Raw genomic sequence first — 13,858 nt, forward strand, 5'->3', positions numbered from 1 at the left:
GTGACATTTGAACGTCGTTTCTTACCTTAAAACTGAATGTAAACGGCTTTCCATGCGGAAGGTCTGCATTCGGTTAAAATGGGCTAATAAAATACATCAAATTTACAATTAATCTCCAGTTTTTTCTCAAGTGGCAAGTAGCCGTGTGCAGCCGGCTGTTATCGCAAAATAAGCCCCTTCAGTGTCCTGACCACACTCATTTCTGCGATAAACGGCTGCCTGTACATTATCCCTTACTTAATAACTGTCTCTTATATTTCTATTTTATCACCACTAAGACATTTAGGAGAAACATCTGACCTACCTAAATACATTAATGAAACACAGCTAAGAACTTCCTGAGCTATGAAAGAAGCAACCTTTATGTATATTGATCTTTATATGGAAATATGCATAGTAAGGAGTACAACCATCACTACACTGATCTAATAGAATCTTTCAAACAGAGACCAAAATGCTCACCAAGCACCATACGAGAATAAAAACATCTTTGGTTGCTTGTCAGTAACCGTGACCGTATTAATAACCTATTAGGAAGTTCAACAGCAGGCCTGCATGGTTTAAATTGAATTGTGATATTTATGATAATAATACTATTTCTAGAAATATGCTAGCTATTCCACTAAAGAAAACATCTGTCATGACTCAGGCTTCTTTTGATAATATTTCCCTCAGTGGAAAATCCTCCATTAAAAGTTTATGATGGATGCAAGAACTTCTTATGGAGTATGTCTCACTTTAAAATATCTTCTACACAGTGATGTTCTACATAGTATTGCTGAATAACATAGAAATATGAACACCCAAAGAAAGAGCCGTAGGATTGAACTAACATCCACGTGTGACAATGAAGGAGAAATGGATCTGACAAGAAAGAAACTAACCACACATTTTTATCCATTGAACTAAACTACAATATGCATGGATGTACAGTACAAGGCAGACATTTATATTCTTTGTAATCTTCGGTTATGCTGTGATTGACTCGCTTTTGTCAATTAAATCTTTTGTTGCTTCACTTAACATTGTTCTAATAAATGTTATCCTGTCGTGTGCTCTAAAAATGATGCTTTTGTCAAAGCAAAGAAATCGAATCGCTCCATTTTACCTGGTTTGGTTACATGCTGTTGCTGTTTCAAACACAAAACAATTGGAATGTCAGTTTAAACAGAGCCCAGATCTCCACAACCATTACATAAGAAATTCCTTCCCTCCCCACATTCAAATGAACAAAGATTCACACAAAACTATCCCTTGTCTGGAAAAAGAGAGGAGAATGTATCCACTGTCTGTGGGACTCCACCATCATCTCCTACTCCAACATGCATCCATCAAAGACCTCACTACTACACGTATAAAAACCCAAGTCACATTAATACACATCTATCCTCTACAAGAGAGTCACGTCAACCTCCATCTGCTTTGGGACCCACTGTGGCTGGATGATAAATCTGCCGAGCCAGATGGAAAAGTGCCAAAGCTTGTCGTCCTAAATCACAGATGTGTTGTGATTCATGAGACAAGTCAAGTGTAAGCCAGACAAAAGATTGAAATAAAAAGAAAGAATTCGGATGACTTTTCCACAGAATATCCATTTGGTTAAGTAGTGGCGTGTTGAGTTTGTTTGTGTGTTCATGAGGAATGTCAAACCTTCAGAAACACCGACTGAACCAACAAGGTTAGGTGAAAATGTGGACATTTAATTGGGTCTTTAAAGTGTTAGCTAACCCAAAAATGAAAATACTCTCATCATTTACTCACCCTTTTGTCATATCAAACCTGTATGTCTTTCTATCTTAAGCAGGACACAAAAGACGATATTTTGAAAAATGTTGTTAACTGGACCCCATTCACTTGCATTGGTTTTGTGCCCATACAATAGAAGTAAATGGTGTCTATGCGGTTACCAACTTTCTTCAAAATATCTTCTTTTGTGTTCTGCGGAAGAGAGAAAGTCATAAAGGTTTGAAATAACAAGAGGATGTGTAAATGATGACAAAATTTTCCATTTGGGGTGAACTATCCCTTTAAGTGATGAAAATGCAAAAATACAAATACTTCGGAAGGTCACACAAAGTCTAAGGGCAAGTGAAACAGGAAGCAGTCCCATAAAAACAAACCATAAAAGACCTTAAATGAAAGTTGAACAAATACACACATCACATACCCAAATGTCCATAACATTGTTGAGAACTTGACTACAGTTTTGAATTGTGTTGTTTGGTTTACAATCGCCTAACATTTCTAATAGTTTGCAGTGAAGTTTAAAAATGCATTCTTAAAAACATCCCTTAAACATGATGATTGTCCCCAAAAAGCAAAACTACAAAGATGTTTGTTTCCATACACTCTAACCTGAAAATATTCCGAATACAATCTGACGTAAATGCCAATATCTTCCCTGAAAGCAGAAGTTCTTATATTTGACAAAAAATGTCTGATCAAAACCAATATAGTGATTAAGAATGAGACCGTTTCCAGCATTCTAAAGATGCAGATACCCACACAAAAACATAAGAAACAAGATTATTCATAGTGTGGGGGTGTTCACATAGACTTCATGCTGACAAGAAGACAATTCAAGTCTGTCTGAGATGGCTGCAGCAAATGGCTGATGTATTAGCATACAAACGCACAGACAAATGCTCACACAGACTCACAACTCAAGAACTCAAACAAAAGTCGGCTTAAAATGATCGAATACTTTCACTCATACCTAGAGAAGCAGTCATGTTGAAGAAATCCCTCATACAAAACTCATCCAGAGAGATAAGTTGAAACTCCAGCACACTGGTGTGTCCAAACGTTGCTGCACAATAACTTTCTGATGTTCTGAAGTGAATGTAAATCTGATGTTTCAGTGTGTGTAAAAATACTCCTGGTTCAGCGCTCTTTCTCTACCTCACTCCCCTACAGCAATGTTGTCTCTCATTCCATCTCACATTCTCTCTCCCAACACAAACACTGACCACGGGCACGTCACACAGTCGCACTTCTGTCCAGCTTTCCCCATTCCCCTCTTAAATGTCTCTCTCTCGCTCTGTCTCTCTCTCCGTTAATTTTTGCCCGGTCTGAATGAAGTCATTGAGTTTTTAGAATTCTGTTAAACTCCAGATGGAAAACTACTTCACTCAATTCTTCCAGGAGCAGGATCGTGTGCCACCGACTGACTCCAGCTTTGAGGAAGGCAGTGGGGGTGGGGGTCGTGGGGGTGGGAGGTGCTAAAGAAAAGGACAGGAAAAGTTTGGACAACTGCCCCCAACTGGCATGAAACAGAGAGACAGTGAAAGACCCCCATGGTTAATTAACATATGAGTTCATGAGCGCTCTCTTGTCTTTGATCAACTATTCAAGCATTGTTCTCCGCAGACTCGCACACAGTCTGGTTCACCTAGCCTAACAGCAGCAGCAGGGGTCAGAGGTGAGGATGTCCTTTTATGGGCGTACTCTGAATATTGTGGCTCGCAACATCTGCTCCATACTGAAATACGCCTTCTTCTAAAAATAAGTGAATCAATCTTCATAAATTAACACAAATTTATACAACTGAGCAAAAAGCAAGTAGGAGACCACATTGGAAATCTGAGATTTTAAATAGAATTTAAATTGAAAAGTACATTTTAAATGTGGTTATTTTACACACGTAAATAAACATTATATAAAACTATTTTAAAGTCATAAAATCAAAAACATTTGACATTCTACTTCAATAGTACAATTTTATTGCGTTAAAAAAGTGATGTGCTTTGACCTTCATCTTTGTCTTACTGACAGACAGAATTAAGAATTATCCATCAATGTTTTAAAAATTCTGTGAATGCCAGAAAGTTTTCCCTTCACAGATGTTGAATGATGGTCACACTGTCACAGCTGAATTTAACTTATCTAAATCCCCATTGATGTATTTATATGTAGCTGTAAAAATAAAATTTCCCTCCCACTTATAATCAGATCAAGATGTCCCCAATGTGACCCCTGACATTGTAGCACATAAATACACTTTCAGGACATGCTTACTGTTCCTCCCCTAACAAACTTCTGTGTAAATATTTGACTCCGTCTTAGAGCAAGAGTTTAAATTTAGAAACTTCTGTTTTCTCTTGTTTATTTAGAATAACATAACTGAAGTTATGTAACCCACAAATCCTCCCGTATCCGGAAATTAAAATAAACAACACATCCTCTGAACACGTCTTCACTCATCTAGAAGACCATGCTGCAGGGAAAAAGCCTGAAATTGTATCTAAAACAAGTGTATTTCTTTATCACAATGTTTATTAACAATATGACAATAAACACTTTGAACCTTGAATCTTGAATTTAATTGATTTGACTAAAAGAGAGCAAATATGACCTGAAAAAGTGTAAAAAAACATATCCTAACAGTAAGATACACTTTTGATTTGTCTTATATTTGCTATTCAATTCCGAAATACTTTCTTGTCATATAAATTTGTCTTAATCAACAAAAAGAGGCAAAAGTGCTTTTTTGTTTTAATTTCACTCTTTATGGATTTAAAAAAATCTTTTACACTAATACAGTCTTCCTGTGTTTTCACATTGAGATGGTATCAGGAGATTGTATTTGCCTCATAACAAATTACATAACTGACGTATCAAGAAAGAAATATGAATGAAAACGACGCTTGCACATTTGTGAGGGATTGAACTATGCTTAAGATGAATGAAAAAAATGTTTGCATGCTGCAATTGACCTTTGCCAAACCCCGCCCCCCTTCGTTACTGTTGATATGTCCTTTGGTATCAGCCATGTGCTCCCAGTGTAAATGTGTGCACTCCCTGGGGAAATAGTGAAGAATTTCTGATTTCAGACAGAAAGATCTGTAATATGCATTCGAGGGATACATTCAGGATTTGTGAGAACTGTAACATAAGTATACCTATTTTTGCGTCCACACCAGAACATGACAACGTTACGTTAATTCTAAACTCACGAGATGCAGTAGGCTACTAACGCTACTGTCACACAAATAGATGTATAGCTAACCTTAATATGAATCATTAAAGGGGTCGTACGACACGGCTAAAACTAATTTTATCGTTTGTTTTATATGTAAAGCAATGTATACACGTGTATACACGATTTAAGGTAAAAAAATGCTGTGTTTTCCACATACCATCCATGTTTGTATCTCCTCTTTGCCCCGCCTCTCTGAAACGCGCAGATCTTACAAACTCATTGCTCTGAAACGCGAAGTATGCTATGATTGGCAAGTTAACCAGGGCTAAGTAATTGGTCGATTGCGATTGCTGGCATCCAGAATAAAAGTTTGTGTTAACATAATATATATCTATGTACTGTGCATATTAATTTTGTATTTATAAATACAAACACATACACATGTATACATATTTAGGAAATATTTACAGGTATTTATTTATTTTTACCAATAATTTAAATGATATACAAATATTTATTAATTTTTAGATTTTTCTTGAATATGTGCATGGATGTGTGTCTTAATAAATACAGAATTATTGTGCACAGAACATCAGGTTCCAAGGCAATTGCACTGACAGGAACAGCCACCTTACTTGCGTGTACATTTGGGCGTCTTAGTCAAATATTAGTTCAGTATAGAAAAATATTAGTTCAGTATAGAAAAGAATAACAGCCTATCAGTGTCTTCATTTTTATTTGTGTTAAATACAACAAACAGCGTACAGCTGTTGTTTTCCTTTTAAAAGTCACTGCAAATGCAGCTCTCTGAAGGCTGAAGGTGCGCTCATCACATCACAGGGACGCAAAGCATATCTTGCCAGCTTGCTCATACATGTAATATGTGAGTAATATCTCAATAAGTATTATATCATCCTTAATACACCACTTCCCGAATGCTTCCGTCTGCAATTCGCCCATTATCAATTCCAACAATATTGTGTCTCTTATCTGTATTGGAACAGTTGTGAACCCCACTATTCTCCTCCATTTAGAATGATTTTTAAAAGTTATAAATCAATTCTAATTTATCGTCATAGTGTGAACGGCCATTAAAGCTTGGTATATATCTCTCTGTTTACTATTACAATAATCAAAAAGCAATTTTTTCATATAAATCTCCAAAACTCTACTACGACAGCTGGTCTGGACTGGTTTGTTTGTTGGACAAAATGGCGGTCAGTCACGAGGGCACATAATATCGACGTTATGATTGGTCAGAATGCCTGTCAATCAAATTGTTTGCAAAGGGTCAATACCCCATTGTGAAGCCCAGTTTTGAGTGTTGGTTAGTTTACCTGGTCTGATTTTACTAGAAATCCATCTCTATTCGAAACATGTTTGTGTTGCATTTGAAGAAAACTTGATGTATACTTATGTGGGTTTAACTCAAATGACTTCCCTTTTCATTTTCACGTATTTACGAAACACGTTTTGTAGAACAGTTTGTCCGTTTAGAAAAACTGTAGAAACAACATGGTGAATTCCATGTAAGAGGACTAGCGGTGTATAGACGATTACAACATATACTTCATACACACCTTTAAAGACATAGTTATGCATATTACATTGAATTTTTCGAAGGAACTGTTGACAGAAAGGCTAACTTATTTACCATGGTTTTTAGGGCTAAATGGGCATGTTAACTTGTGAACTGTTTTACAAGTATGCATGCTTGTAACACAATTCACAAGTTCACCTGCTGATCCAGTCTAACAAATTGTAAACAGTAAAAACAGTATTTTTAACTAGTAAAAAGAAAGAGAAATATTAGTCAAAGCTTGAAATTTTAAATGCACAGCTCCAGTTCACACAGAACAGAATGGACAGTTTACAGGAAGTATGTATCAGGACCAGAGGGTCACATCCTGTCTCAGTTATCTGAGCGACATACATTTTGTTACAGACATCATTTGCTGCAGGGGTTTGCTTTAACAATTAATAATCATGTAAGATACAGTGTGATGCTTTCCTTTCCTGGATCAATCAAAGACAATCCACCTAAAGGTGGAAGAGACATACAAAGCGATTTCCGCACAATTCCCTAAGTAGGCCATTTTATCTACAAGTTCCTCTTCATGTCGAGGATGTAGACATAATATTGATACAGTAGATATAATACAAGGATGTAGTCATTAGTAAGGCTATTTGAATAGCACTGATTACCTTGCCATATTGGAGAGCCCATGTAGTGCCTGCTGGTTTGTGAAGCAGGTCTAGAAGGAAAATCATGTATAGTTTTCACTGTAAGATAAGAGAACAAATGTATTATTTATTACAACAAAACTTTTGTGATAGCTCCATTGGCCCACCGTGATGATGACAGTATTATATTATATATACTATTATATTATGATGTATACCATGGTATTGTACATAAAAATGTCATGTCGTGGTATTCTTAACTGCCAATCGAAGTTCTTCATAGAATACTTTAGCATCATAACAGTTTCCATAAAACAAATCTTAACATTGACATCAAATTAGGAATTATATACAATATTATAAAATGGTTGAACTTTTTTGCTAAAATTTAAATACAGTGTCACTCTTACCATATGGAGTGGGGGGTGACACAGGAAATGCTGGTGTGGGCGGTACTTGGTTATGCCCCACCCACATTGGGCTGCCACCATCTGGAGTGAGGTCACCAAAGTCAACACTGTCCATGTGATATAGACTTTGCTGAAAGACACAATAAAGCGAATGTGAGGTTTGGCTGTAAGAGCGTTCTTGGTTCAATATGAGTTCAAGTTTAGCTTGGACGGTTAATGTATGATACAAATTTGAACAGACAAGGTTGATGAGCAGATAACACACAGTTCTTTAGACTTGTTTTTCAAAGAAGAATTTATTTTTACTAGACACTGTGTTTGAAAAGCACAACACAAATGGTAAGTGATGTGATAGCGTCCAAAACACCTGTCTGTATGTGTTCCTAGACCAATGAAATAAAAAATGCACCCTGTGTAAAAGTGTAATATGCTCTGGGTTGTCGACCTGCAAAATGCTTATGTACAATAAAATGTGTAAAAAATAAAAACCCTTGTGTTTATGTTTACACACACGTTTTTAAGCGCCATGCCCTGCTCTACAACCCTTTTTTGTACAGGTAAATGTTTTTTACAAACTTTGGGATGAATCTCTGTTACCAAGGATAATAATAGAGTTTAACTTGCATTGAATCTGGAATATTCCTTTCATAAAATAACTGAGAAGTTTTCTTCGCAATACAAACATCACAGTTTGGGTATCTGTACCTTAGATGGAGTGCCGATGGCAAAGCTCTGACTGTTCTGTGACCGATCACCAGCTGTATGTAGAAGAGAGAATTCAGAGACATCACTCAGCTGTTTGTGCTTCCAGCCTGAGAGAGAGAGAGAGAGAGAGAGAGAGAGAGTGAGAGAGAGAGAGAGAGAGAGAGAGAGAGTGAGAGAGAGAGAGAGAAAGAGAGAGAGAGAGAAAGAGAGAGAGAGAGAGAGAGAGAGAGAGAGAGAGAGAGAGAGAGAGAGAGATGATCATGAATAACTGACTCACATTCCACTGTCATACCAGTCATTCAGAAAATCAGTTCAGCAATTGATACTGTTAATGCGGACTTACATTACAAATACATAACAGATTCAGTAAAGGAAACTTAAAAAGGAAGATCTGGCTCCTGTTCATGATTTTGTCAGACTAAAGCAACATAGAGCAAGGTGAAACGCAGCTACAAACAGAGAACAAAAATAACATGTTCTCAAACAAAGCTTGTTTGGATAACACCTCTGATGAAAAGTTTGTATTCGTACATAAACAAGAGCCATTCGCTTAAGGGATTTTATTAAACGCATCCTAAAAAATATTAATTATTTAAATAATTGCATGATATTTTTGATATTAAACACAAATGTATAGTTTTGTTTCGTTATTTTTTGTTTTATTGAGTACTGCAACTAATACTTACAATAAGTATATTCCGAGACCAAATAATATCAGAATTTGGGTGATTATCACAAAATTTTGGTTTCAAGATGTCAAACAAGATTTTCTTAAAAACACCTACATTAACACCCCTTTGATTCATTAATATCAAAACAAATTATGAGATGTTTAAAAGCATTAATTTCAAAACTTTTACTTAAAGTTTAACACATTAAAAAATATATGAAAAAAGCTTTAAAATTCTCATTTCTTTAACCATTTTAAACTGTCAATCCCAAACCATGTTTTGTTAAGAAAAAGCAAATCCATAAATGTCTAAGCAAGTTTTTATTTAAACATCTTATTTCATCATTTTAATTATACATGAATATTCTGTTTATTATATATTTTTCAAGAACCTCTAATAGAACATTAAGTTTAAAACAACTGTTTTTTTTCAGAATATTTTATTTCATTCTGTTTAAACTACAACATACATCACACTCACACAAAAGTTAAAATTATGCTTTGTCCGAGGTAGACAACACAATTACATAAATTCTGATAATTTTCTTTGTTACCAAGATATATGACTTAGAATTCAAATCTTTCTTGCCATGATGCCTTAGTGCTTGCTTGACTCAAATGCTCATGTTTTAAAGTTAACACATTCATGTGATGCATTAATGACTGCTTGCATATTATTAAAGTTTAATGTATGAGTATATACAGCTTGTGAATAAGTCTCTAAACTGAGAGGAAAAGCTGAACGTCAACATTACTGCATTAACGTGGTTGAGAACTGTAGCGTATAGAGAATGAGAACTTAAAGTACAGTATTTCACTGTGTAAGATGTCAGTAAATGTTCAGTTTCCACATAAAATGCTAAAGTCATTGATGCGATGCAAATCTGGGCAGTACTAAACAAAAACACTATATTAATTTTGCAATTTCTGACTTGTTTTTGAACAACTTCTTATTGTACATGTATACATACTGGGGCATATAAACACGCATAAGTGTACCTGTACATATTTTCCTAGTGTTAAAAACAACATGGTAAGAATCTAAACAAAAGCCTAAAAATGGCAAACAGTAAAACTCATGCTCTACAGAAAAACAAAACTCCTCATACAGGCTCAGCAAAGGGGAAAAACTGTCAGTAGACGTTTACTTCAAAGACATTCCTTGGCCCTTACACAGACGTATTCAAACACACTCACACACAAGCACCAAAGGGCACATATCTGGTGACGCACTACAGTAATAACAACACTGTGCATAGATCTCTGTTCAACATGATCAGTTCAAGCCCTCTCCTCAAAAACCTCCATACCAGGTGTCTTTCACCCGAGGCTTGCAAAGCTTTTATTCCATCAGAAACTTTGTTAGAATCCAACACAGAATGGACCAGGGACATCTAATAAGTCAGACACATTTGAAAGGCAATAAGAAGTGCTCAATGTGCCAAGAATCAAAGTATCAAGAAGCTGAATAAACATATAGTAGAGTTCAAAGCAGCGTCCATAAAACATTATCATCACTCAACATATCTCTCAAGTGCATTCGTTTTCTAACAGCACTCGAATTACAATTACAGCCATCAAGCAAGCACGACACAACAGATCTGGATGTTTACATACCCAAGCGAAGGCACACGTTTGCACGTGCTCACAAATTCTTCCTCTCACTGAATGGAATATCTGAAATGCCGCCTGGAATTTATTTTCTTAAGCTAACCGAGCTGCACATAGAGGATTTATTGTATATGTCTACTTGTGAGTATTTATCAACATAAATTACATCACAGCCGATATCAACCTGAAATATTTTTTAAGAAGTAATGTTTCTTGTCTACAATATATCTTTTAAATATACTCTAGCAGTCCTACACACTGTAAAAAAAGATGACATTTTCTGTCAGATGGGGTGGCAGAAAAATATTGTAAAATAAAGAACATTTTAAAATGACATGTTTTCCATGTTTTATTGTAAATTAGCTGTCTTTTTTCTGTATTTCACTGAATAAAATTGCGTTAAACACTAAAATAACAGGTATTTTTCTTTCTTTCTACAATTTTGTGTTTTTTATCGTATATTGAAATAAGAAATAGGAATATTCTGGCAGCTGGGGTGCCAGAAAAATACTATAAAATTACATGGTTTTCTCTTTTCTCGTAAATTTGCAATAATTTTCTGTAATTTGACCGTGTTCTACCGTATTTAAAAAATACATGAAAATCTAAAAAAATAAAATAAGTAAAATTACATTTTTTAATAGTGTATGGTACAGCAACATGGACAGATGGATTATATATATATATATATACAGTATATAACATAAATATACATAATATAATCCATCTGTTTTCCATAGTTTGTTGTGAAGTTAATTTGCTATTACCTGACTGGTGGGCTTTTGCCTGTCCGGCTGAATGCATCTTTCCATTGGAATGAAGGGAGGCCGAGCGGGTCATGTTACTCCTTGCCTGTGTGGGAATAGGCTCAAACTCAGGGTCAAGGTCCAGAATGATTTGATTTAACTGTTCGATTGATTGATCTACATCCAAAGCAAGCGTTGCAAACTCATCATCCTTATCTGCCTCTGGAAAGCCATTGTCTGGTAATGAACGTTTGTTTCCATCTCTGTGGAGCTCCATCTCGTCTCTCTTTTCCAGTCTATCTGATAGAGCATACGAGTAAGAAGTGCCTGACACCGACTGCTGCTGTTTCACCCATACATGTGTTTGATATCCAGTAGTTACTGATGTGTGTGTGTTTGAGGTATTTATATCACCACCACCTCGACAAACATCCGATAGGACAGAGTTCTGTTCATTCCTTAGTGAAGACAAACCTAACGTTTCTCTTGTGTCCTTAGACTGTGAAATAGCAGCACTGACATCGGGGATATCGTCATCATCTATAATGTCTGTTTCTCGTTCTATGAACATAGTTTTGCCATTTAAGTGACTAGATTTGTAAAACGTAGACTCTGATGGATTGGGAGGTATAGGGTCATGCCTTGTGATGCCTGGAAAAGATTGTTCCCCCTCCATTCTGAGTCCAGGGATAGGTTTGTGGAGCTGGGTCTTGTCCTCGGAGCAGTAGCTGATATGAAGTCCAGAAACTTGTCCTCCAGTCAACTGAGAAGCACTAGAGAGCCCAGAATCACTGCTTATAGAGCGGTAACCTTCATTCGGCTGTGCTGTGGGAAAAGTGAAAAAAATACACATGTTTGAGGTCCACAAAGTAATTTTTTGTTTCACTGACTTCTAGAACTTTACACAATGACACACCATACTGTGGTGATGTATCATACAAAGCAAAGGATTTTGGTTTCGATGTCATTGTACAAGGCAATTTTGAGATGTATTTAGCAAATCTTGTTTAACTACCTTATTAACCTTACAATGACAGGGGATTAATACGATTACAGGAACAGTTCACCCAAAAATAAAACTTCAGTCTGCATTTAAATAACCTCAAGTTGTTCCAAATCTGTATAAATGTCTTTGTTCTAATGAGGACAGATATTTGGAAGAATGCTTGCAGCCAAACCGTTCTTGGCCACCACTGGCTATCATAGTAAGAAGAAATGCTACCATTGTAATTTTTCCTGGAACATCACAAATACTATGACACAATGGTAAAAAAAACGTACAGAAACCCATCGTGAAACTGGTTAAATAGTTTTGAATTTGAATTTTGGGAGGTACAAAATGTATAACTCTGTTTTAAACTCTATTTTGACTTTGCAGGACAGAAATTCAGAATAATATGAACACAAGAATGAATAATTACAGAAAATTATTGTATGAGCAATTCCAGCCTTATGGATGTAACATTTTCAGTAAAAACTTGAAATATAAACCAATAAACGTAACAATTAAGATAGAGTCCAGACAAATATATCATAAAAATATGAATCTAAGCTTGAGTTTTCTATTTAAAAATTGAATGTGTCATGGATGTGACAAGAAAGATGCATGTTTCTTTGCGAGACAACAGGATTCCTTTGAATTCAAGGCAAACCCGAAGCAATAATAACCCACAAATGGAAACGGGATGGCTCTTGAACATAAAATAATTATTTTCATTTTCATGTTCCCATCCATTTATGATCTATACCTTTATCAATGTTATGAATTCAATTATGCATGTGACAATTCACTTACCAGATTGTTGAAAACAATGCTTTAAAAACACAAAAAAACTTAGAGACCTCACGTAGGTATTTAAACCACCAAAACTTAACATCTGACCTATCAGTATGATGGAAGCCTTTGGTTAAAACTTGATTTTGTATCTTAAGGTTGACAATTGCACGGAATTGCCCATATACAGTTTTTGTGCATAGCAGAAGTAATGTGTTCAGAGATGTCCGAGACTGTGCAAAATTATAAACATGAAAGCACACCTTACAATTTTTCATACATTTGACAACTTTATTTCAAGGTAAAACTTGGAAAAGGTTGCCATGGATACACACACTCATCAAAACAAAGCAAGACATGTGTCCACTATCTACACAACTATCCACTCCTCTACATACTGTTCAGTAGATGACTGTATCAGTGTCTGTGTCAGGGGCACAATGGTTACATTTACACCCCCGAAATGAGTCGTAGACACCTTAGTCATTATACGCTCACACACACTTGAAACAGGTACACCAGTCAGCCATCCAGATACGCCATAGAAATGTGTGGCCGCAGTGTGTGTTCTTGTAAAGACACATCAGTCAGGCAGCAGCAGCTGAACACAGATCAGAGCAGATAACATCATGTGTCATCACAAACACACATTCAGAGCCTCACAGAATTGATTATGTGATAACACATATCTACTGTTCAGAAAGAAACCGGGCCGCATCGCACATGCAGGCTGTACAAACACGTCTAGTCAGACAGACAAACATGCTGACAAATGTCTCGGCACAGTTCAGGGTATAATCGGACATTTAAGTGATAGTTAACCCCAAAAAATAATTC

The 13,858-nt window shown here is 36.0% G+C and overlaps 1 protein-coding gene across 1 annotated transcript in view; it reads right to left on the reverse strand.

Moving 5' to 3' along the window:
• The window catches only part of si:ch211-191a24.3 (tensin-3), a 42,159-nt gene that overhangs the window by 14,703 nt on the left and 13,598 nt on the right, over nucleotides 1-13,858 (reverse strand). Inside the window, exons 13-16 of the mRNA XM_056764227.1 lie at nucleotides 11,269-12,072; nucleotides 8,221-8,327; nucleotides 7,516-7,645; nucleotides 7,127-7,204 (exon numbers count right to left, since the gene is read on the reverse strand). Of these exons, the coding sequence (XP_056620205.1) occupies nucleotides 7,127-7,204; nucleotides 7,516-7,645; nucleotides 8,221-8,327; nucleotides 11,269-12,072 (1,119 nt within the window). The remainder of the gene's footprint in view (nucleotides 1-7,126; nucleotides 7,205-7,515; nucleotides 7,646-8,220; nucleotides 8,328-11,268; nucleotides 12,073-13,858) is intronic.

Source organism: Triplophysa dalaica, chromosome 13 (assembly GCF_015846415.1).
Source record: "Triplophysa dalaica isolate WHDGS20190420 chromosome 13, ASM1584641v1, whole genome shotgun sequence".
Lineage (NCBI taxonomy): Eukaryota > Metazoa > Chordata > Actinopteri > Cypriniformes > Nemacheilidae > Triplophysa > Triplophysa dalaica.